The following is a 24,668-nucleotide window of genomic DNA, read 5'->3' as shown; positions in this document are numbered from 1 at the left end:
TTATCACGCGTATATAAGTACATGCTGTATAATAGTATTACAGTAGATGGCGACAGTGTATAAATTGTGTCGAGTGGACAACAGCCCGGCAGCCATGACACATAACAATATGTGATTACGGTATACCCGAGTAAAAAAATATTCAACAAAATGAAATTGAAACATTATTTTCTTTCACAATAATGAACCCGTTAAAGGCAGCAACACAGAAACCTAAAGACCATTTAAAACCTTTACAATCACAGCAAGAATTTCATTTACGTTTTTTTACGTACACATTTTGGTTCATTAAACACAATAAGTGCCACATGTTCTGATAGTTCTTTCTTAAGATCCTGCCATTCTTATAAAATTCATTTTGAAAAAGGTGAAAGATGTCATGTCATTGGACATTTTAATCAATTAAAGCAAACACAATGTATCAAGAATTTTTACCCCTTTATGCAAATTCATCGAGGCCTTTCGCCATATAAAACTGTTATTTGTACTTCAGAAACGTCAATTACATCAACATTATCCCGATAAATGTTGTTGTTGTTGTTGTTGTTGTTGTTTATTATTATTATTATTATTATTATTATCCCTTTTTTCTTTTCTGTTTATATAAGCACAAATCGATATTGGTCACTGGAAACTTTCAATCTCGTCTCGCGAGAAATCTCGCAAATGTCAGAAGTCCCGGATGTGAGACAATTCCAGGCCTGTCTTGTCGCCACTGTTTTCACTGGTTCATCTCACTCAACTTCAATTTACCGGAATCCAGGAGGATACTCTTGGCACTTTTCAGGAGTTCTTCTTTGGAGACCTGAAGGAAGAGAATTATCGATACTCTGACACATGTAAGACGTACATAATAACATAATAACAGTTCACGTGAACAGATCCATTGCCCCTTTATTCTTTACGAAAAAACCATCCAAGGTCACAAATACCATATATATATATATATATACTGTACATATAAGTGGCAAATGGGCGTTAGGCAAGCAAAATGACGGTTAAATAATAATAATTTTTATTCATGCATTAATAAGGTGAGAAAAAACTCTTGACGAGTTGACACACACAAACACGCACACTTTTTTTAAATAACTAAAACTCACAGCCTCTTTTAAACATCATTCTCTGGCCTCACCTTCTGCCTGATCCCCACCCTGGGGAACGTCTCCATAACGACATAGTGGTCCGGCCACATGTGATCCAACAGCTGAAATGGGGAATTACGGGCTGTTATATCCATAGTATAGTAAGCAGAAAGCACGAACACAAACCATATATAGACTAAATGACGTCATATGGCGATCGTTACCTCTCACTTGTCCCTATTCTTCGATCTGTTTATTACGTTCGGCCACATTTAATCCAACAGTTAAAAACAACAGGAGAGAAGAATCATGAGTGTGGCGTCAAATATGGGGTGTTCACACCCAGCCTAACTTGATCCGAAATTAAATGACGTCACCACATGGGCAGATAACACGACAAATTATACAGTGTCGTACAGTGTTCAATCCCACGTTAAGCATCTGGGCCCGGTTGCACCAACAGGGCGTAAATTTACTCGGCTACGACTGTCTTAAACCGCAACGCCTGACGTCCGTGCGCCAGGTTTACTCTCCCTGCTTACGCCCGTTGCACCAAGACAAAAAGTAATCGTCGCAACTATGCCCGAATAACGCTAGATGTTGCATCACTGGCCAACAATACGTGGATGGTATAATTGGGCAAATGAGGAGTTCTCAGCTGCAGTCATAATGGAATGATGACATAAATAAACACAAAAGGAGCATTTCAGTGACGGAGAAATTCATGAGCTAAACTATTCCAATTTGATTTAGAAATAAGAACGTTAAAATACGTTAAAGTCATAATAACTCTTCGTTTTGGCCAAAAATTGGATTATCCTGAAAAAAACGACAATTTTCACGTACTTACCAATGGTCAACGACCCCATTCCTGCATTCAAAGTTAATCCAGGTTTTTTTTCCTAAACGTACGGTGCATTAGATGTTTAAAGATTCTTAAAGTATAATCAACATAGGGACAGACTAAGACCCCCTTCTCATAAAGGTCATAAAGACACCAGCGACCTACGTGCAAGGATAGACCCAACTCTGTGGGGGACTCTTGCTAAATGCAATCAGCACAATTGAATGACATGCCTCCTTTTGTTTCTTAAGTGCTCGCAAAATCACCAGCTTTTTTACTCTTACTGAGGTCATAATTCATTGGATTTTACGTAACTCACTGGATTTTCCACCATCATGGCTCATACTCACCTCGCTCTTGCAATGAGATCGCAGCTCACCTTCTGTTATATTTTGGCCCTGGATAGGTCTGGAGAAATAGAAGAGAAAACGTTTTAGAAATATATCAAGCATGCCTTTTCGCACAGGCACCCACGCACACATTCATTCATCTTCTTACATACGTTTTTACACATTTGAGCGCACCCATGCGCGCGCGCACACACACACACACACACACACACACATGCTCGCGTTAGCACGCACGCACACGCGAACATTCGATGTCATTCCTCCAAATATGTCTGTCCTATTAAACACTACAACACTGTCAATCTTGTTTATAATGATACCAGGACGGTGAGTGTGGAATGACTCAGCGTAAAATGTAAGGTTGCTTTATGGACTGCGGCAAAATAATTGTAGGCCCTACAGTTCGTATAGTAACTATAACTTTATGTTGATAACCGTCAAATTATGTTAAACTTACTAATGCACCTATGGATATCCAAATGTTGTCATAAATTCACGAGTCAAATAAGTCGCTGAAGAGCTCTTGTCATAGGCCCATTCAGAATAGGGGACTAATTGGTCTGAGGGTCAAATATGGCGGACCCACTTGAATACTTCCCCACGGGATATCTATTCAGTGCTTATTAGCGGATTAGACGGCAAGCTTTGTGGTAGGTCGCCATATTTGAACTTCGGACTAGTAAGACCGCTATTCTGAATGGGGCTATAGTCAACGGCATTTTCGCGAGAGGTTTGTATAGATATGCATGTACATGTAGTACTTAATCATTTTGGCAGATTTTGCAGCTAGATACGTACGCGTATTTTAAAGATTGAACATCCACTTCATACGGTTACTTACATAACACACAGAATGATGGTATCAAGGTCATCTTCGCCAGGTTTTCTAAACCCAACTGCCTAAACCAAGGAAAAAGATCATCATTATCATCATCATCATCATCATCATCTTCATCATCTTTATCATAATAAAAATAATTATAATGATTATAATAATAAAATATGCGTTCCGTTCCCAGAAAAGTGAGCCCTTTTGTCGATATATGTCATTGATTTCCGAGGCAATGGATATAATGAGCATCCTTGTGATGGTCGGGAGCACCTTTCAAGAACAATTACAACAGTAAGCGATATAGAGGTGCGTGCATTTTCAGAAACAGGGCCGTTTTTTCCTTTGATTATATTATAGCTATGATTATCACTGTTTCATGACAAAATGTCCTGTTTCAGAACACAAACGTTCGTAAACGACCACTCGACTCTTCCGATCATGCGTGTATTTCTATAATATATGTCGTGAGTCATACAGTTGTAAGTACTGATATCATATTATTAATGGAAATTTTCGTACAGGGGTATTAATGACGTTGCTTATACCAAAAGGAGTTAGTCGAGTTGTTTTAGAGAGTGTGCTCCAGACTTCCCCACAACCGTTCCCCTACAGGCCTTTCTTTCTCTCTTTCTCTCTCTCTCTCACCTGTGCCAGACTGATTTTAGGATGTTTTGCTGCTGCAGTCTCTATAGCAGCAGGATAAACCTTGTCGCCCCAGCGAGAAAAATGGAGTACATGAAATTTCCGTCCAGTGTAGTACATAAACCCGTATTCATTCATCGTACCAATGTCTCTGGGGTGTGGAATAGAAAATGATTAATTGGATCGGGATAAGCACACGCTTCGCAAACACCCCACTTGTCTTATTTCTTTCATCAAAGTTCATATAAACATTTTAAAACATATTTAGGGTGTTAGTTGCAGTTATATTATGCACTACGATATGTCACACATTTGACAACCTCACACTGCAAAGTCACAAACATCACTCCCTCCCAGTGTGTTGTCATAACTATCACACTCACCCAATGTGTTTTCACAACTATCACACTCACCCAATGTGTTGTCACAATTATCACACTCACCAATGTGTTGTCACAACTATCACATTCACCAAGTGTTTTTTCACAACCATCACGCTCACCAAGTGTGTTGTCACAACTATCACACTCACCAAGTGTGTTGTCACAACTATCACATTCACCCATTGTGCTGTTTCAACTCATTAAACGCGTTGTCCCATTTAACACATAACATACCCAGTGTGGTACCAACCAGACGGAGACACCACTTTCCTGTACAAGTCTTCAGAACCGTAATAACTACTGAACATGAACACCCCTCGCACACATATTTCCCCTTCCACGCCTGGAGGAACGATCTTGTTGTTTGCATCAACTATTTTCACCTGTAATACGAAGAAATAGACCAGCTTATTGAAACCAATATGGCTGAAGATTTTTTGACATATTGGTAACATTGTTTTTTCTAATAGACGCCCAGGAAATAACTTTATTGAAGGCAAAATCTTCATGGTCATCTTCAGGGTCACTGAACTCTATATAGAAGGAATATCATTTTACACAACTATAGTTATAATGAAGTTTGTTTGATTAACTTAGAAAGCTTTGGACAAGACTCCCTTTGTCTGTCTCCCTCTCTCTCTCATTCTCTCTCTCACACACACACACACACACACACACACACACACACACACACACACACCTCAGTGTGTGGCGGTGGAAAGCCTATACCGCGGTACCGGCGGTCAAAGTCGTCATCCAGTGGATAGGTGGCGCTGATGTTCCAGTATTCTGTAGTGCCGAGTGCGACCTGAAAACACCAAGAGTGAATTATACGTGATGAAGTTCATCAGCTCAAAACCAACAATCCACTTTCTACTTTCAAGAACAAGCAATGTATTCCCTTGGCAGTGCTGTATTCCCATTCACAGTACAAGAAAAACGCATTTGCAACATGTTGTGCGACTTTTTGTAAGCTTTTTTGTCGGAAAATAAATATACAACACCGTGCTCTTCTGCTCTATGTAAATGAAATAATTCAAGCTGTAGTTTCATAGTGTTCAAGGTCATAATAATTTATAGAATGTTTCTGAAAGTTGTGTGTTTGTGTGTTTGCATTGTTTCCTTTTACATCGAGGACCAGTTGAAGAAATCGTGTAATTCTATATTTCCTTTAAAGGTTAAAGATACACGTTAGCATACTGGTATTATATCAAAGGATACTGGAAAATTCTTAATAACAATCTTTAGGAAACAACCAAACCCTAACCTAAATATGGAAACACCTAGAATATCTTATATGGCTCAATTAAAGATATCGAAAGGCAAAACCTTACCACAAATTCTGGGATTAGTTTTGAGCACCGCTCTCTCAGTTTCTCCGTGATCACTGTGGATGTGAGAATACCTAAAGAAGACAAAAAAAAAACATCCTTGATTCAAACAGGTCTATAGTACACACAGGTGCTGGAGGAGAGAAAAAAGATGTATACATGGCCTAGGACAAACTTAAAACAAGAGTCCGGTGCAAGAATTGTCTGTAAGATTGTTTTTAGATTATTTTCAGTTCCGAAGGAGTACATTTATATATTTACACAGCATCTAAAGTGATAAAGTGAGCCCTGGTTTTAATGTTCATAATAAGCTACTACAAGGTACGCTTTTTTATTTTATCATTTTTATCATTATATTTATTATTTTTCCTCTAGTAAATCTGAAATGTTTTATCAAATAAGTACAAATTTATCGAAGAAGAAATGTACCTCGTTTAACAGAAGACGTGTCGTATTTCTGGACAATCTCGGCATCAAGCTCCAGACCCTTCATCAGAAATGTCGGGTACAGCTCCATGTGGGTGATCCTGAAAAAGTGGAGATTATGTTTTAATGAATGAATTTAATGAAGTACCATTGACATTAAAAGCTCGTGCTTCTTAAGTGAATTCCATTGAAATATATTTAACTAAAATCAAATTTTGCATTGGGCTTGAAAAATTGAAAATTTCAAAATTTCAATTAGAGGCGCACTTGGAAACGAACGATTTAAAGAAGGAATCGAGATTTAATGTTGTCCGGGAGAAAATTCGTTCGCCAGTTGGTTTTGAACGTCACAAAGCGTGGTAACATTTATAAGAACGTCTGCACAGACCACGTCAAAAAATACAACCGCTGTTTTCCTCCTAGAACAACAAAAATATCTACAAATGTTTTAATTTGGCTAGTATCCATAATCAATATTTCATTATTAAAAAAACGAATTACGTTTTTTACTTAAAAGAAAACTTAAAACGAGAACCCAGATTATACACCATACATGTACGTGTGAACCGTGACGTCTAACTTAACCGGATGTTGCCCAAATAATTTAAACCTTCGAAAGTCTCTAACCTCGTTTCAAAACAACAAAACTCCTGTTACACTGGGTTTGCGACGCTTTGGACGACAAAGTTTGCCCATTACCAATTCCTTTAAAGTTGGAGTTTTGACAAAATATGATAGTCGCCTTCAAAATCAAAGTCGTACGTACATGTACATTATCAGTGTTAATGTACTATTACAGATTGTCATATTACACATTTGTAAGAGCGGGTTCAAATTTGTTCTCCAAGAGGTGACAAGCCCAATGTCACAGGGGCTTAAAGTGACTACCCAGCAGGCAAACGACAATGATTCTACGTTGATTCAACGTTGATCCACCAAAATTAAACTTGATTCAACGGTGAATCAATGTCGTTTGTCTGCTGGGTAACCCAATACAACATACCTGCACTCTTGTATTGATTTGTACAAATCCTCCATGTGGTAGCCCTCATCTTCGTTCTCCCCCTGGAATTCTACGTCCCATAGTGTGGACGGTAATATCACAAGCTGGATGTCTTTCTCATACTCTACACTGACCCAGTAGACGTAATCTGCTACCAGTTCGTCGTTAACGGGATTACCCACTCCAACTACCACCGGCTGGTATCACAATAGATAGATAAATAGATCAATAGCTAGTACAGATAGATCAACAGATAAATCAATAGATTAGCCTATAGATCAATAGGTAGATTGCTGAACACTATAAGTCTATCAGAAAACAAGAGGATTTCCAACATCTGAGAGCTAATTGGATCTGATATTTCTGTTGGGTCATCCATTGTTCACCAAGATGACCAGAGGAGTTCCGTTGTAAAACTGGTTGTATTTTGTCGTATAAAGCAAAGTCAAGTACTATCGTTTGACAAAAAGCGTTAATTACTGTAACATATACTACAGGAATTATATAGTTGCATTTGAAAGTCCTTGTAAGAAATGTCATAGGATAGAAGGTTACATTTTTTCTAGTTTTCTAAAGATTTCACGATACAGGAATTACATTATTTGAAAATGGTCTTTATTACCTTCTTATAGTCAGCGTATCGTAGTAAGGAAAACTTGAGCAAGTTGACCGCCTTAAAATGACTATTGACGGAACATTTAGGAACGCCGGTGCTGCCCTGGAGTCAAAAAGGATGGTTAACGGTGTTAATGTGATGTTTTCCACAGACAGCAGTACGTTCAATCAAGTAAACATTTCCACTCCAATGATCTCCGTGCGAGAAAGTATCTAAATTATTATTATTATTTTTTTTTTTTTTTTGATAAACTCATTCTCTACCATGTTTTAGAAAATTTATTTAAAAGCGGTTCGTTTCGTACCGAGGAGAGTCCCGTGTTTATAGGATCATCCCCAGTGAAAGCATCTCTGGCTGCTTGGATGACGTCCTCTGAAATATCTTTACCAAGCTTTGTGACATCTTCGAAGGACAGGCTGAAAAATTTAGACTTCCATTTTCGATAGCAGATTTCTTTAATCAAAAGTCAGACATCAGCAGTCCACAAAATGAGATAAATCTGCCCATGTAACAAAACGCCGAGGAACACAGTATTTAACTAGTAAGTTATTTAACTAGACAGCTACAGATTTATCTTAAATTATTTTATTGAAATTTATATCAAAAGGTCGGTCTTAAAGATCTTCTTGAAATATATTAATTTTTAGTACTTTTGTCTTGACATCTGTCATGGTTGTTTCTCTGGGATATAAGTAATTATAAACTTTCTCAGTATGCCTATAATGTGTCTACTACACGTATATAAGTTTATAATTGAACAGCAGGATAAACAAAGATAAAGATGGCGCTCACCCGTAAGCTGCTTTCGACACATTTGGAATAATGATATTCTTAAGGTGGGGTACCCTGAAATAAATACACTTGAGTTGAATACTTAAAAGTACTTAAAAGTACCGATGATGTTCAAAACATGGTAATTAGAAACTGAATTAGCAAGCAACTTTAGAACTTCGTAAGTCAATCCCGCACGAAAATGCAGTAGTATCGAAGTAGCAAAAAAGCATTAACGCAGTAGTGGTGTGGAGCATATATGCAGTAGAAATGCAGCATAGCCTACTGCAATTCTACTCCAAAAAGTACATAGGTTTGTAAAGAGAGGAGCATTAACGCAGTAGATTAACAGCATGATAGAAGCATGTTTCAATTATGCTAATTAGCTCCCAAATCGAAGCAGATTTGAAGCATGTTTGCAGTATGATTGCAGTAGTCTACTGCGGTTTGCAGTATGAGTGCAGTAGTCTACTGCGCTGGAGTATCTACTGCGTTTTCTTGCGGGAATATTACAAGTATGTGTCGCGTCTACAATTGCGCTTCTAATTGTGCCTCTAAGGATACAGTTATTGAAAGGGGGTCAGACAGATTTCTGGCAGAGGTCAGACAGAGGTCAGAAAGAGGTCAAGAAAAGGTCAGACAGAGGTCAGGAAGAGGTCAAGTAGAGTTCAGGAAGAGGCCCAGGAGCACCTGTACACCCTTTTGGTTTCCCTATTTGCCACCGATTTGCAATTACTTTGACACGAGATAAGGCATTTTTCGGATCAGATGTGACACATTGACTTGGTGCAACTAGACTGCTTATCACAGCAATCAGCTCGCCATAGAGATCGAGACAATCTGGTTTCCTTAATACCAGATGTACAGGAGCGTGGTGGTTAGAGTGTGGAGTGATTAGAATTCACGTCCACATTGCCTGTTATAACAGCAGGGTGCTACGTTTAACCGTCACAGCTGGGATAAGACTACACCCCAGGTTCTACCTCTCAGACTGTATGTTTCTTCCACCAAATGTCTCCAAGTCTGGTATAAGTTCCTTCAAAGCAGCGACATTTTCTCCGTCCTGATTCTCTATTATCACCAGTGTTTTGGACTTTAACTGAAAAAAGAAATCGATGCCATGGGTACCTTGACAAATGCCTTTTTTTCCAATTTTATACTTTAACTCAACAAAAATACAATTTTGACTGTCTCAGACTATAGTGTCAGAATCATTCATATCAGAAATTCTCAGTTTTTGACAAACATTTTAAACATTTTCAAAACCTTTAAAATATCAATTGCTTTGGAATAACACACCTTTTCATTGGAATTTACGTTTTAACAAATTTTGTCGCTATACATACTTGATTAAGAGCTATGTCTAGGAATTTTGAACGTGGTCGGTACGCATACGCCGGCTAAAATGAAAAGACATGAATTTGCATCGATGTATAACGTTGGTGTATTATTTTGGAACATAAGGTCACCTCGGCAGATCTAACGTGATAAGATGAATGTATGACACACGTGTTCTATTTCATTTGTTGTTTTAAAGACCTGCAGGCTCTACTGTTTCCCTATTTTTGTTTCAATGGAAACCAATGGATCGACAGAGGAGCTTTAACATGAGAACAGAAACAACTGTCATACTTTTGTAATTTCTTTGAAAATGAATTTGAATATAATTTTCTATGCTTTTTGTTTTTGCTTCTAAAATTACATATAATTTGAGAATATAACGTAATTACCGCGTTTATGACAACGCCAATTTGTGCTGCAGCATATACCATATATACATATGAAGCGTCCGTAACACTTGTAATGGTGAGAAAATCTCCCTTCTTCAACCCTAGTGCCAGCAGTCCTTTGGCGAGTTCTGTGCTCTGAAAACCATAAGTATGCATGTATCAATTATTCCGATTATGATTTCAGTACCTGTCAGTACCTATTGAGGCTATTGTGTATTAAAAACTCAGAGACCAGCTAGGCAGCGTCCGTAATACTTGCCATGGTCGTAAAACGACCCTTTTTCAAAACCTTGGACGTGCGTGCGTATGTGCGTGTGTGTGTGTGTATAACAACGGTGACTCTGATGGAGAATAGAGAACACAACACTTTCATTCTTATGTACACACACTGGACAATAGAAGTGTCACCCCCTAAATCAGAGTAATAAAAGTAGGCAGATCTTGGGTAGTTATAATGCCTGGTCTACTTATAATGTGACTAATGAGTATAAAAGCGCTATACCATGGAATTGTATTGTTGGTCTTGTGCATGTACAGCAAATTTTATTCCTGTCTTCCTCCAATATGGCAAGATACAGGCAATTATCTAACGGATTATAGGCGTCAAGTTATTATCCTGAAGAGACGGAATATGAGCAATGTCAGAATATCGATACAATTGAATTGTTCAGTCAGAACCGTGCAGAGGGTCTGGTCTCGGTATAGAAACACTGGATCAAGAGACAAATTGCCTCTGGTGGGTCGTCCAAGAAAAACTACTGGCCGTGAAGACCGACGACTGATTTTGATGTCCAGGTTGTCAAAGTTCGAAACTGCTTGTCAGTTGATAACACAGTGGAACAATTTCTCGCATAAGAATGTGTCTGTGAAAATTGCTCGGTGTCGGTTACATGCTCAGAGAGTTTACAGCAGGGTAGCAAGACTGAAACCTCTTATATCGTTACAAAACAGGCAACGTAGAGTGAACTAGGGTCAACAGGATCTGGAACTGGACAGTCCATGACAATTGGTCCTTTATATTTTTTTCTGATGAGTGTCGCTTTGGTCTGACCTCTGATGACAGACGGGTACGATGCTGGCGAACTGCTGGTAAAGCATTTGAACCACATGCACTGAATTTTCGAACCCGGAGCAGCATATTCATCATGGTGTGGGGCTGCATCAGCATCCGTGGCGTGGGCGAATTGATAGTGGTTAATGGAAACATGAATCACTAGAAATATATCGATGTTTTGGAGTCAGACTTGCTACCATCTATTACTAACATGTTTAGTGACAGGAATTATCCATTTGTTCACCAGGATGACAATGCTCCTTGTCACAGGCCCAGAGCAGTTGATGATTGGTTTGACCAACAGGACATTCGCAAGGTGATGTGGCCTGCCCATAGTCCGGATGCAAACACAATAGAAAATGTGTGGAATGCTATGTCAAAACATTTGACAAATGCCCGTCTAACCAGCAGAGAAACTCTGTTATGTTCAGTGTTTCATGCTTGGGCCAGCATAAGCCCTGAACGCATCAGACAATTATATGAATCCTTGCCTCGTAGACTGGCACCTATTATTAGGTCACGTGGCTATGCCACTAAGTACTAATTTTGGACTTGAAACTGCATATTTTGGTAGCATGTATATTTTGTTCTCATTTTGTGATTTTTTGTGAAATTTGATGTTAATAAAATGATACCAGGAGCATATCATTCCACAGTCATTTATCTCCCCCATAGTATTGGTTCAGTAGGGGTGACACTTCTATTGTCCAGTGTGTGTAATTACTAAATCTCTGTCCGAATAACCAGAGGTAGATGAGATAGATTTTTTTTACTGGTCGTGTATTTGTTTGGTTATTGTTGTTAAATTCGGTTTTATTTTAAGGCCACTTATAGTAAAAGGACCAAAGTCATAGAAACAAAGCCCTGGGCTTATAAGTTTTTATAAAAAATTAAAACAAACTTCCCAAAAGGCCAATTAAAGACGGGGATTAAGTGAAGTGTCCAACGGATGACGCTCTGGCGCCAATTTGAGGGGAAAAATGCCGTTTTCGGTATTGGGATTTTCTCTATAACCAAGACAGCTATTCAAGTGATTCAAAAGGCCTCATAAAGCTGGGTGAAAGCACTACAGCGGGGTACCAGGGAATTGTCTTAAACTATTTACTTTTGATTTTATCATCTTTTACGTTAAATCAGCCCATATTTCAATGGGTTATTCACTTCAAAAGGCGATAACTTTCAAACAAACAATTTCCTCTTAAACCCCTGATATCATGCTGTAGTCCACATTCCTAAAAACAATAGGTGCAACTTTTGTAACGATCGGTTGCTCAGATAGTGAGATATACTTGGCAGCGATTCACTTATCTCGTCAATATAGAAAGCTGTTAAAACAGCCAAAAACGTTCACAGGTTGGTTAACAAGGCTTATTAGTCAAATGCTTAGCTGGCAAATTTACCTGTTATCGGTTATACGATCAGATGGAACCATTGCTTATTGTCATCTAAAAATATTTTGTTTGGGTGCTTTGAAGGGGCAGAAAATCGTGCTTTTGTTACATTTTCCGACCACTCGTTAGGCATGTAAGCGTGCCGCCATTTTGATTGACAGCTCTGGAGAGGACCCTAGCCTAGTGATGCCCAGTAGGGTGTCAAGGATATGTAGAAGGAAGCGCTAACAAAGGCGATTAAGTTTAACCGCATTTAAGAGGTGTGAAGTTGCATTTGAACGTTTCAATGGCTCTTCCTCAGCAAACGAGTTATTTTACCTGAGAGATTACTTCTTTGTTATCGGCAAAGTGATCAGATAAAACTGTCTGTCGAGAGCAAGTGGCCGTCACTTGTGTTAATAAGAGTTTTTTGACGGGTAACGCTGCAGGATTATTTTGCACGGCACTTGGTAATCGTCAGATCAACGGAAAAATCCAGTGATTACTTCAGAGCGGTCTCTCTCAAAATGCCAGCTAAGATAAAGGGGAGACGCTCAGCTGCACAAGATTCAGCGGTAAAAGTGGCTGAGAGAAGGCTTTTGAATAAATATTTTATTTTTACACACATGACACTAAGACCCTATTTGCTTTTTACCTGCTAGTCTTGACTATTTTCGGGGTCTTTTTGTGATTTTCATTTTTGGATACATTTTGAACTCTTTCTTCCCGCTTGATCAGTGATTTTGAAATTGTTTTTCTCCAAACATCGCAAAATGCAAAGCCGCTAACATGCGTTTTTATTTTTATTGTTTTAATCGTGCTGTCAACCCTTGCTTGGATTTCTCTCGTTTGGCCATTCACATCACAATTTTTCGCGTGTCTCTCAAGCTCCATGATATCATATCTTTGAGAATAAAATCTTATTTTGTCAACATTAAATTTACCTTTTGCAAACGGCGACCAACAATCATTTCCGGTTTCGTAACGTGTCGCAGATACGCTCGCCGATATATATCGCAAAAATTAAGAGGTAGGCTAAAAGTATCCTTTTTAGCGTTTTTTTTTATTTATTTATCGATTTTTCTTTCATTTGTCAATTAATTTAGGCGATTCGATTAACTCTTTCACCCATTTATTAGGTATACAGAAATCAGTTATCCGACTGAACAAATAGGGCCGGTTTTCCCCAACCGCCACGCATAGTCCCTACTCTCTTTCAAAATTTTCTTTCTTTCCTCTGGAAATGGACTTTTAACACGAACTTTTCTCTTCCCCATAGTGTACTAGCTAGACTAAGTGTACTAGCTGCTAAGCTGATGTAAGACTTATGACCTATTACCGCACACGTAATCGGCTTATAACTCATTAACTGTGCTCCGACCCCCCTCATGGCAACGGCCCTTAGTAACAGAGGCGTGGCTTAGTTGTCAGCCTGACTGGGGCGCGTGCCGGTTGAAAAACTCATTAAAAGACACATTTTGCGATGCAAATTCATAAAAATTATAACATCCAACGTTAGATACTTTTTTGATTAATATAAACACACAAAAAACTCAAAAACCTGATTTTAAGCGTATTTGACCCTATCACCGGCCTTAAGAAGTTTTCAGTTGTTTCTGTCACTCAGTTTATCGAGTAAAATGCATAAAAATGAATAAAATGATATTGTTCTTTTGGATTTTAGTATGTGAGTCAACTTCCCCCTCGGGGCGTGCAAACTTGCCCCAGGGTGGCAATTTAAAAACTAAATTAACTCTGAAGAAAATTACAATAGATATCTACTACTTAAACCACACTTATCTTCCTTCTGCAAAAAAATGTAGAAGCCTGAAGGTAACAGCATTCCTTTCATCTCAATATCTATCAAAATGGGTCGAACTAACGCTGACTAATCTCCCGTGGAATCAGATGGTCAGTTATATCATATGTTGGCGTCAAATGAGCTGCCCGCTGCTTTGAAGGAAAAGGGAGCGAAATACTGGTGGGAGAATGCTGTTTTTTCTTTCTGTTTTTACGGGCATTTGGTGCATTTCCTTTATTTTCTTCTATGTCCAACATTAACTTCACATCCATTCTCATAACTGCAGTTTAATTAACTTCATTACCATATTCGACTGTCATTTCACACACCCCGCCCCCCGAAATCGTACATTTAGACCGCTAACAACCTTCTACCACCTCAACTCACCTTGTCACATATCATTTTATAGGTGAGATCCTGGCCAAACTGCGGCAACCTGATGGCTACCCTGTCCGGCTTTTCCCTGGCCGCTTCCTGCAGGCATTCCCACACCGTGCGTCCCACTAGAGGCTCGCTGCTGGCCCCGTGGATGTAACTGTTCTTTAACGGTTCGTTTGGAGGCGTGGCATCGCTGGATACAGAGGTGAAAAAGAGTAATGTGTAGTTTACTCCAAACATCGATTCTTAGTAGGTAAACAATTGAACCAACCGACAGACAGACCGACAGACAGACAGACAAACAGACAGACGGAAAAATACGATACCTTGGGTTTTCAACGATTGACTTCCACATCCTTCCTCTCGCAATGCCAGACAGACGTACTCGTGAATAGACACTGACACATATACACTCTATACACACCGCTGTAATAAATATAGTTTATAAATAAACGTTATCTTTGACCTCTCACTCCTGATTGGTGGATCCTTGTCTTTATCCGGAATGACTTGACAGTCACTGGTTTATACTAATCCGCAGCCTTTGATAATGGTCGATTTTCTTTTAATAACATACGTAATGTCAGATAAATTTTAATGCAAAGAGTATTTATTTAAGGGCAACACCTTGGAATCTTCCCTCCAAATGGATTTTGCCGGGAAAATAACCAATTTTCTCTTACTCACGAATCTTATATCCATCCCTCTCTGCACTTGAATTCGATCTTAAATTAAATTTATAAAGGTTGATTTAGTTTAAAATAACTGGCCAGTCTTTATAACCATCGAGCACCTTCTTAAGATGTATAAACATCAGGTACGCCCCAGAAAATTTGTTTAAGGGGTTTAATTGTTTTTTAAGGTTTTTACTAAAAGCCGTGGAAGGCAAAAATAAACACTTGCGAGATTTTCAAACCCATGGAGTGCACCTTTCATGATCACCTGTTAATAAATATATATTTTCACTTGTTTGGTGGGCCTTAGCCTAAGACGACTGGATTTTAGAAAGCCAGATAGCCCCAGGTCTTGGAAAATGTCTGTTTTGCGCACAGGCCCTGAGAGACTGTTTCATGTGAGTTGGGGTATATTTTTGTGCATGTGGGTTACAAAGATAAACATATACACCCAACCGATCTTATCTCTGTCATAACTTCCTACTTAAGCTGCCTGTCACCGCCTTGTCTTTGTCCTTATTTTGGACGGCAGTTTTTTCATTTGTTTCTCTAACCTGGATTTCAAAGCGATAAAAAACGTCTACCATTGCGGTTTACTATATATTTCGTTCGACTGTGAAGATCCGGTTTTTGTCAACACCAGAGATTTTGTTTGCCTTGTGGTGTTCATATACAGTATGTAAACTATTTCCACAAATGAAATAAAGACTCCATTTTCATGGACATCATCGGTCTAAATGGATCGACCCAACTATGCGGGACTCTCACTAATACCCCATTCCCACAGATTTTAGATCGATCTTTCCCCGTGGGGAGTCTAACTAGATTACTGTCAGCTTAGCCAGCTTAAATGTCTGTCCCGCCCACTACAAGCTGTAAGGGGGTAATTGACTACCGTGCGCGCTCGGCTGACATCAATTTAGCGTGAACCCCCAGGGAGTTAGATCGATCTAGTTTGGATCAATCTAATCTCTGGGAATGGGGTCCAAGGGCGTATTCCCAAACATTTAGATCGATCTATCCCCGTGGGGAGTCTCACTAGATTGCTGTCAGATAATCCGGCTTAAATGTCCGTCCCGCCTACATGTACTACAAGCTGTATGGGTTTAGTTAACTTTCGTGCCCGCTCGGCTGACAGCTATTTAGCGTGAACCCCCAGGGAGTTAGGTCGATCTAGTTTGGATCGATCTAATCTCTTGGAATGGGGTCTAAGAACAATCAGCTACGCTGAATGACACTCCTCCTCTTGTTTCATATGTACTCGAATAATCACCAGCATTTCTGTATTCTACTTAACGCCGAGAGGGGGCATGTTAATCTGTTAAGCTAATTTCAGGCAATGTGAGTCCCCGCAGAATTGCTTTGTAGACCGATGGTGACTATGGCCACATAAAGAACAGTGGACTAATTTGTCCAAGGGTAAAAAATGGCCGACCCACTTGAATACTTCCCCACGGGATATCTATTCAGCGTCTATTAGCGGATTAGACGGCAAGCTTTGTAGTGGGTCGCCATATTTGACAAGTTAGCCCCCTATTCTATGGAAATGGGGGCTGAGAAGCTCATCCTATCTCGTTTGAGATGTTTTATCAAGTGTGCAAGTGCAACAAAACAGACAGATGTGCACCCTTATTTTCAACTTTGTGAAAAACACAGGGCCTACAGAAAGAATTTGTTGAATAATTCCAATAATAGCATATATTAAAAATGGGAGACTAAGTGTAGAAAATATTGTTCCGTTTGTTTAGGTTTGTTTTCTCTCCAACTGTTGGGGTGGCAAAGGGGCCAGAGTTAGTCCGCCTGTTGATTTGAAGATTATCACGCGTATACAAGTACATGCTGTATATAGAATTACAGAAGATGGCGACAGCGCAAAAATTGTGTCGAGTGGACAACAGCCCGGCAGCCATGACACATAACAATCTGTGATTACGGTATACCCGAGCAAAAAAATATTCAACAAAATGAAATTCAGGCCTTCCCAACTACCAGACTCGGCACCTACGGGTCCAGTTTAAACCGGTTAATCAGACCACACTACCCGTTTTCAAGGTGTGTGTCAGATCGCATTACAGAGTATCAGCCACCACACCGATTTTGCCTGGTGGGCGATGTGATAGCAATGATCCTAAGCGGGGTTGGAAAGTAGTGCATCTCATCTAGATTCATGCGCTGCTGCAATTTTCTCTGTTTATGCTAAAATCTGACAGTAGGCCTACCGCAATTTTTAACATAAAATTTAGGTTCGGACATAGCCAATGATGTTTTGTAAATAAGAACTTGCAAACTTATATATTAATTTAGAAAAGTAGACCTAATTTTGATAGCGGAAGCATATTCTGTCGGGGGTTAAATATTTTCATGACTACCGGGATGGACGAGATTGAGGGCAGGGGTAATCCTAGAGAGGGGTGAGAAACGTCCATTGTTCTCGTCAGCGAGGCTGTCCTTTTTCAGGGTTTGTACGCACGGACAGAAAACTTAAGTATTGTGGGAACGTTACTAATGAAGCCACTGGTAGTACTAGTAGATATCAGCCTGTAGTCTTGAACAAGCGCCTCGATGACGAGTGAACAGTTGTCAAAAACAAAAGACCCAGGTGTGGTAGTTCAACTACTGTTCATGCGTGCCGCAACGACCAAACCTAATTGCTCCTCAAGGTCACAAAATAATAACCGGTACTGACGGCTAGGCTCGTCTTAATCACATAGGCTAAGTAGCGCGTTTCCACCCCCTGATTGAGGGAGTCGTCTGTTGTATTCATACGACTCCTACTTGACGAAAACGAGGCGCGATACCCGGATGACAGGTAGGCTTACAGAATTTGTGATAGGGTATGATACTCTTTTATGCGATCTGACACACACCTTGAAAACGGGTAGTATGGTCAGATATGCCGGTTTATTCTGGACCCGTAGGTGCCGAGTCTGGTAGTTGGGAAGGCCTGAAATTGAAACATTATTTTCTTTCACAATAATGAACCCGTTAAAGGCAGCAACACAGAAACCTAAAGACCATTTAAAACCTTTACAATCACAGCAAGAATTTCATTTACGATTTTTTACGTACACATCTTGGTTCATTTAACAAAATAAGTGCCACATGTTCTAATAGTTTTTTTCTTGAGATCCTGCCATTCTTATAAAATTCATTTTGAAAAAGATGAAAGATGTCATGTCATTGGATATTTCGCCATATAAAACTGTCATTTGAATTTACTTCAGAAACGTCAATTACATCAACATTATCTCGATAAATTTTGTTTTTTTCATTTCTTAAATTAACTTCCCTTTTTTCTTTTCTGTTTATACTAGCACAAATCGATATTGGTCACTGGAAAGTTTCAATCTCGTCTCGCGAGAAATCTCGCAAATGTCAGAAGTCCCGGATGTGAGACAATTCCAGGCCTGTCAGTAGTTACATCCGTACTATACGGGAGAAAAGAATTCCATTTTTTTCTTTTGTTATGTTACATCATTTGAACAATGGAAAACCTATACCGGACAATGGGGATGTTTACAAAATAAACAAACAATTTTTTTAATGTAAACAAACGAGACTCCCTATTTTTGTTTACGTTTCACTATGGTAACGGATGACGTCACAGAACGGGCCTGGGCATGTAGGAGATTTTAAAGAATTACTAAGGAAAAAGGCACAATGTAGTAGTAAACAAGTAAATTTGTAAATAAAACATGATTTTATTGAAATACATAATTGCATTGTAAGTTGATCATAGTGAACAGTTGTATATACACATTAAAACATTAAAACAATGTACATAAATGTCTAATTTACTAAAAGATAATAATTAAGCATAATGCAGTGCAAAGTGAGTATAGTGAATCTATCAATTACATGTACAGATTAAAACAGCAAAACAATGTATGTACAACAAAATGAAAAATGATAAATATATAAACAACACTACTCGGCAATTTATGAAAGTTAATAGCCGTATGGTAGTGTATCAAATGAGTCTTGCTGAATGACACGTTTAGTGTACACAACCCGGTAAACTTTATCCTCCCTTTTAGAGAGCAGTTCTTTATTCAGAGTGTCTCGCACAATTTTATGATGTGTAGTTGTTGACACCTCTTTCGGACCTATACCGTGTACCATGTTACGTAAAGTCTCATAGTTCACTATTTGTGAGGTTTCATAATTCAGTGAGATACCCCTCACTTTACAAATTGTCTTTCCCTTTGCGGTAACGTATGCGTAGTTTTTCGGCCCGCCCGACACGAAGGTGGTGATGTGGTCCCCCTCATCTAGCTCATCGGTGAAGTCGCCGAGGTAGCTGCCCATGATGGTATTTAGGTAGGCGTTGGTTTGTGCACTGCCATCGTCCAGGAAGATGATTGAGTCCGTGTCAAAGTAAAGAACGTTTCGATCCAGGACCTCTATGGCGCTGTAAAGAACCATACGAGCGTGGGCGGTGGTGTACGCGGCTATGACGACGTTGGTCTTATCGGAGCATTCATTAAACTCAGATTGGTGTTTGTAGTGTACCTCCACCATATCATCGGTTAAAAACATCACGTTGGTGACATCGACGGATTTGTTCAACAGCAGTGCAAAGTACTCGTCCACCTCGGTGACGTATTCGGACTGTGTCATGTTCATTCGTTGACCGAATTTGCCTGAAATAACAAACATAAAAAATAATAACATAACTATGCGAGTAAGGATAGTGAAAATGCACGGATGAGAAGTACTGTAATATTGTATGATGTGAATAAACAAGGTGTAAACATAATAAAGCATCAAGGACAGATGTAATATGCAAATGTACGTACGATGTTATTACCATTATTTACGGTGAATGACAAATACAAATATTGGAATCATGCGTGAACCTCAGACATAGTGTATGTAATAAATGAATGCTACCTCTGTTTATACGTACCCCAAAAGCTGTTAAGCATCAGTTTAGACAAAGCCCTCAGACCTGGGTTCTTCTTAATTTGGTTAGGGTCTAGTCGAATGCCCTCTTTGGTGAAGTAGGAAGCAATGTAGTCTCTTTTGAGCTGTGGTGTCGTGCACTCTGGTGGATAGCCGCTGGCCTCTTGTTTGAGCTTGAGAAATGTATTGATATAGTCAGAGAAAAGACCCCCCGTTTTGGTGATTGGGTTGTATTCGCTAACATGATCATAATGCCAGACCTCGTGCATTTGTTTAATCACATAGCCCTTGGAAACGGCCTTTTTTAACTCGACCGTAACCCATGTACCTGTCATACAACGCTCTTCGTCATTATGCTCACACCGTGACTGCTGCAGTGTGTCAGCGCATGTGCGACAAAGAGGAAATGTTAGTTTCCCTTGTGATCTATAGGGAAGGACAGGATGGTAAAGGCCGTGAGGAGGAAGAATAGTACATTTGACTAAACCTTCATACTCGCTAAGAGGACCAAAGTTTTCGGTTATGATGGTGGGGTGACAGAGGGGGTATGGTTTGTATTTGTTGACATAGGGATATAGACTACACACGTCAATGTAACGTATTTTCTGTCCCTGATCTGCCTGACAAAAAAGCTTGACTGCGTTCGTCCTGCCCCCGTAAAAGGCTTCACGAGGATCAATACAATCGACAACGTTCACGCTATCCACTATTTCTTTCACGCCAGCATCCTCCCGTATGACCCTGTCAAACTCACACTCCCATACCTCTATGTAGTTGAAACCTAAAGACTGAAGCGCATGCTTCTTATCCACCGTCCTTTCTAACAACTCACCCATTGTCATCAAATTGACATTGTTGATATTGTAACTGTTGTAACATTTTGGACACCCATGCCAAAAACACCCCTGATACTCGTAGACAGTGTTAGTTGTTGACGCCCAACCATCAACGACAAACTTTCCTATTTTCTTTTCTCCCTGATTATGAGCATGCTGTATAAAGACATTGTCACGCTCCGCCCTATACCGCAACCATTTAGCTGCTTTCACGGACGTTTTGTTTTTCGGCTTATACCCCTGTGCTGGAATAATGCCGATCGTGTTTTGCATAAGAAATAAAGATCTGAACACAACATTGCATGCGCTGGCTATAGTGATAGATCTGTAAAAAACATCAATTTCCACACCATTCGCAACTGTTATATCAAGCATCAATTTCCTGAATCGGAGACATGCTTGCCGAAGAATGGTGACGTCCATGCGGCAGTATATGAGTATTTCCTTTTGGAAATCAAATATATAGTTTTGACTAACCTGATCATTGTACCATGCCAAAAATTTTTCTCTCGCACCGGTAGACATTGAATCAGAGCCATAGAAATTAGTGGCGGGCATTTTACCCCTATAGTCTTGGTTTTCAGGGGTATTAAAGAAGTGGGGGAAGTAGCCCTTTGACAGGGATTCATCTAGACCAAATGCAGCGGGAAGTTTGTTGAGTGCCATGGGGAGGAAGCTGTAAGAATCAATAACGGTTATATCGCCCACCTTAATAGAAAGCACCTTGGCGCCCCGTAATATCACCTCAGGAACGATACATTGGTCTTTGAGCCATTTTAAGAGGAAAAAACCATCATAACCAGACATGTTGTGTGCCAACAATATAGCCCCATTATGTATGATCATATCCTCCTCGTCATTCTCACATTCATAATCAGCACCATCAAAACATAACGATGCTCCAGGATTCATTCGTTTACTGCGACCTCCTTTGTTTTTTCCTTTCCTTTTCCTTTTACCTTGTGCACGTTCAAAACTCTGATCTTCAAATACCCATTTGCAAAATTCATCAACACACGACGGCCCCTTAAACACATGTTCATTTTTGCCACATAGCTCACATGTACTAGTGGGGGTTACGTCTAAATTTAGACAGTGATGACATACCCTGTGAGCAACCACTAGATTAGGGGTATGAACATGCGATGGCTGCGCTTCAAAATCAAAAAATATGAAAGGGCGTTTTGAACCAGGTTTAAACTTACCAATGAAATTGGCAGCAGGATTCTCATCGATATACATAAGTAAATCGTCATCATCCTCACCAAGGTCATCTCTATCAATTTGCATGTAACATAAGTGACCGTCTTTGACGTACTTATTACATGACTTGCACTTGTAAGTGTAACACACATGTTTTTCTTCCCTTTTATGATCGACAAATTTAGTGCACTTTTTACAAAGAGTAAATCGTCGGCAGGTTGACCATTTACCTTGTTCGGGTACAAGTGTATGATTTCTAAAACAGCTGTCAGAGAGGAAATTTCTGCTACACTGATCGCAATGACGCCAATTTTCAAACTTGCATGACGAATCCTTTTTACACCTCTCGCAATATTTTTCGCACGAATGGTCACCCATGTGATCAAAACCTATATTGCATTCCGTACAATAGTACGCTCTACCCATGAAACCTGTTATCGAAGTTATGACATCATAATGCCCCTTATGATAAAATAAAAACAGCTCCTTCAAAGCTGAAGGTCCTTTATGAATTAAACTCATAAAGTGATCTCCAGAAAACACAGATATTTGATAATTACTCAAATATGACTGAAACTGTTTAATTTCAGGGACACCACAAGGACCTAACGGTACTCCAGCTCTTGTATGCAAGTCTTGGGCTCTTTCTAATTGTTCACGACAACGGTTATCAACGATTGTTGCATATTCGGGGTCATTATCTGCTTTGGCCATAGCTACAACCAATGCACGCGCTAAACACAACTGATCTCCCGCCCCGTTACGTATTTGAATGACTGAACGCTTTGCGTGGAGAAAGCTCTGCAGACCCATAGACCCTCTTTTTAATCTTGCTCCACCAGGGCGTGGCATACTGACATGACACACAGTTAAAATAATAGATGCGTCAAGTCTAAACTCCTCGTGAGACTGTAATACTCTTATCAATTCGTCCAAAAAGAGATCCACTGTAAATTCAGATACCCTCGTGAACGCTATTGATATGGGATACTCTAACGTGTCAGATTGCAAGACAATTCTGACCAAATCATGAGGAAGCATGTTCTGCACTAAGTCGTCAAATATGTTTTGGAAAAGCTCACGTAGGAACGGGATCATAGAATTTAAACTTCTATTTTCTAAATGGGAGAATGTGAGCTGATAGTCCGTGTTTACAGTTGAAAATTTTTTCATGCGCCGTTCATTGACCCGTCGCAGATTATAAAACCTTCTATAATCTAACCCCATCCCGAGTTCACCTTCGAACTGATCTACATGATTTACCAGCTGATCGTCTGTTACATTTGAATCAGCCCATAACTCATCACCACTCTCATGCTCCGCATTCAATAAATCATCCTCATTACTCATGTCTTCCCACAAATTAGAAACCGATCCCTCAGACTCTGTGTCACCCATGATAAAATAGTGTTAAAGGCACATGTAATAAAAGGAGGGGTAATGTAAGGGGTGAGGGTAAGGAAATCTCAAGCTCAAGCAATAGCCACTGTGCGTGATATCTATAAAGATCAAAAAATCAAATCAGTCCCCCGTTTTCAGACAGCTAAACATTTTAGACACAATGTTAACGATATATACAAAAATTTTAACGTGAATTAAATTGACTGAATGTTCAGTAACTTACATTTTGTGTGCTCCTACACTGGCTCTCCATGGGACCTTCTACAATGTATTGCCGCGACATGCCTCCACAGACGCTAATGCTCAAATGACGCCGAAGCCAGGATGTTTAATATTAAGAATAATGAAATAAAACTTTTAACCAATAAAAATATCCCACGTCACATAAAATTACGTATACCATTGTGTTGTTCGCGGGAAAATGTAGGGTGACAACCGTGAGAAAATGCTGTTGATTATTCATATGCCCTGGCCTTATATTGTCCTCCCTGTTCACAGAATCAACACCAGCCTCTTATAATTTCAATGCCACTCTCTTGATGTAATCCCTTACAACAACACGCATGGGTGTGACTACAGTTGTTCTATTGTATCGATTGATACGCGTTTAAATTTCATTACATAGTCACACAGCGTTGCACTCAATAAAATGTAGTAGTACATAACACAAATCAAATACTATCAATAATATCGTCTTCGTGGGAAATGTTGTTAATAATGTACCTGCCGTACAAATCGAATACTATCAATAATATCGTCTTCGGGGGAAAACGTTGTTAATAATGTACGTGCTGTGGTCTTCTATTGTACCCCCCGTGTACAGAAACAACACCAGTCTCTTTAGTACTTTCAATGTCGCTCTCAACGTAATCTCTTCACAAAAGAATGTGCACAAGCACAATCACACGCTATTGAATGGCCCATAGAGACGAAACAGCACACATTAATATTAATGGCGATTGCCTCTTTGTGTACGATGCATGAGAACTGAATGCACCGTGTCACTAAGTACCCTCCCCCGAACTTACGAACT

At 39.5% G+C, this 24,668-nt stretch overlaps 2 protein-coding genes across 2 annotated transcripts; both read right to left on the bottom strand.

The window, feature by feature from the left end:
• Positions 1 to 419: 419 nt before the first annotated feature.
• Positions 420 to 15,074, bottom strand: LOC147761457 (medium-chain acyl-CoA ligase ACSF2, mitochondrial-like). The gene is made up of 18 exons (XM_087014194.1): positions 14,943 to 15,074; positions 14,626 to 14,809; positions 10,014 to 10,148; positions 9,630 to 9,683; positions 9,267 to 9,382; positions 8,305 to 8,358; positions 7,817 to 7,928; positions 7,519 to 7,614; positions 6,897 to 7,093; positions 5,897 to 5,994; positions 5,471 to 5,541; positions 4,837 to 4,944; positions 4,371 to 4,519; positions 3,757 to 3,904; positions 3,121 to 3,179; positions 2,280 to 2,337; positions 1,136 to 1,207; positions 420 to 805 (listed from the first exon to the last, which is right to left on the bottom strand). The coding sequence occupies exons 1-18, from the start codon at positions 14,969 to 14,971 to the stop codon at positions 722 to 724; spliced, it is 1,824 nt and encodes a 607-aa protein (XP_086870320.1). The 5' UTR covers positions 14,972 to 15,074; the 3' UTR covers positions 420 to 721.
• Positions 15,075 to 18,967: 3,893 nt separating this feature from the next.
• On the bottom strand, positions 18,968 to 23,950 carry LOC106174630 (uncharacterized). The gene is made up of 3 exons (XM_087014193.1): positions 23,859 to 23,950; positions 20,200 to 23,733; positions 18,968 to 19,933 (listed from the first exon to the last, which is right to left on the bottom strand). The coding sequence occupies exons 2-3, from the start codon at positions 23,630 to 23,632 to the stop codon at positions 19,239 to 19,241; spliced, it is 4,128 nt and encodes a 1,375-aa protein (XP_086870319.1). The 5' UTR covers positions 23,633 to 23,733; positions 23,859 to 23,950; the 3' UTR covers positions 18,968 to 19,238.
• Between the last annotated feature and the right edge of the window lie 718 nt (positions 23,951 to 24,668).

Source organism: Lingula anatina, chromosome 5 (genome assembly GCF_051362555.1).
Source record: "Lingula anatina isolate TDL-2025a chromosome 5, LinAna3.0, whole genome shotgun sequence".
NCBI classification, from domain to species: domain Eukaryota; kingdom Metazoa; phylum Brachiopoda; class Lingulata; order Lingulida; family Lingulidae; genus Lingula; species Lingula anatina.
The sequence above is the reverse complement of the archived record's forward strand: the minus strand, read 5'-3'. Positions and strand labels throughout refer to the sequence as shown.

Bases quoted from the DNA above. Each gene is read 5' to 3' on its own strand.
- LOC106174630 (XM_087014193.1), bottom strand. From the start codon at position 23,632: ATGGGTGACACAGAGTCTGAGGGATCGGTTTCTAATTTGTGGGAAGAC. The intron at 19,934-20,199 runs GTACGTATAAAC...TTGTTATTTCAG, and splicing joins GATGCTTAACAGCTTTTGGG to GCAAATTCGGTCAACGAATG.
- LOC147761457 (XM_087014194.1), bottom strand. From the start codon at position 14,971: ATGTGGAAGTCAATCGTTGAAAACCCAAG. The intron at 7,094-7,518 runs GTAATAAAGACC...TTGTGATACCAG, and splicing joins GATACGCTGACTATAAGAAG to CCGGTGGTAGTTGGAGTGGG. The intron at 1,208-2,279 runs GTGAGTATGAGC...TCCCCATTTCAG, and splicing joins GATCTCATTGCAAGAGCGAG to CTGTTGGATCACATGTGGCC.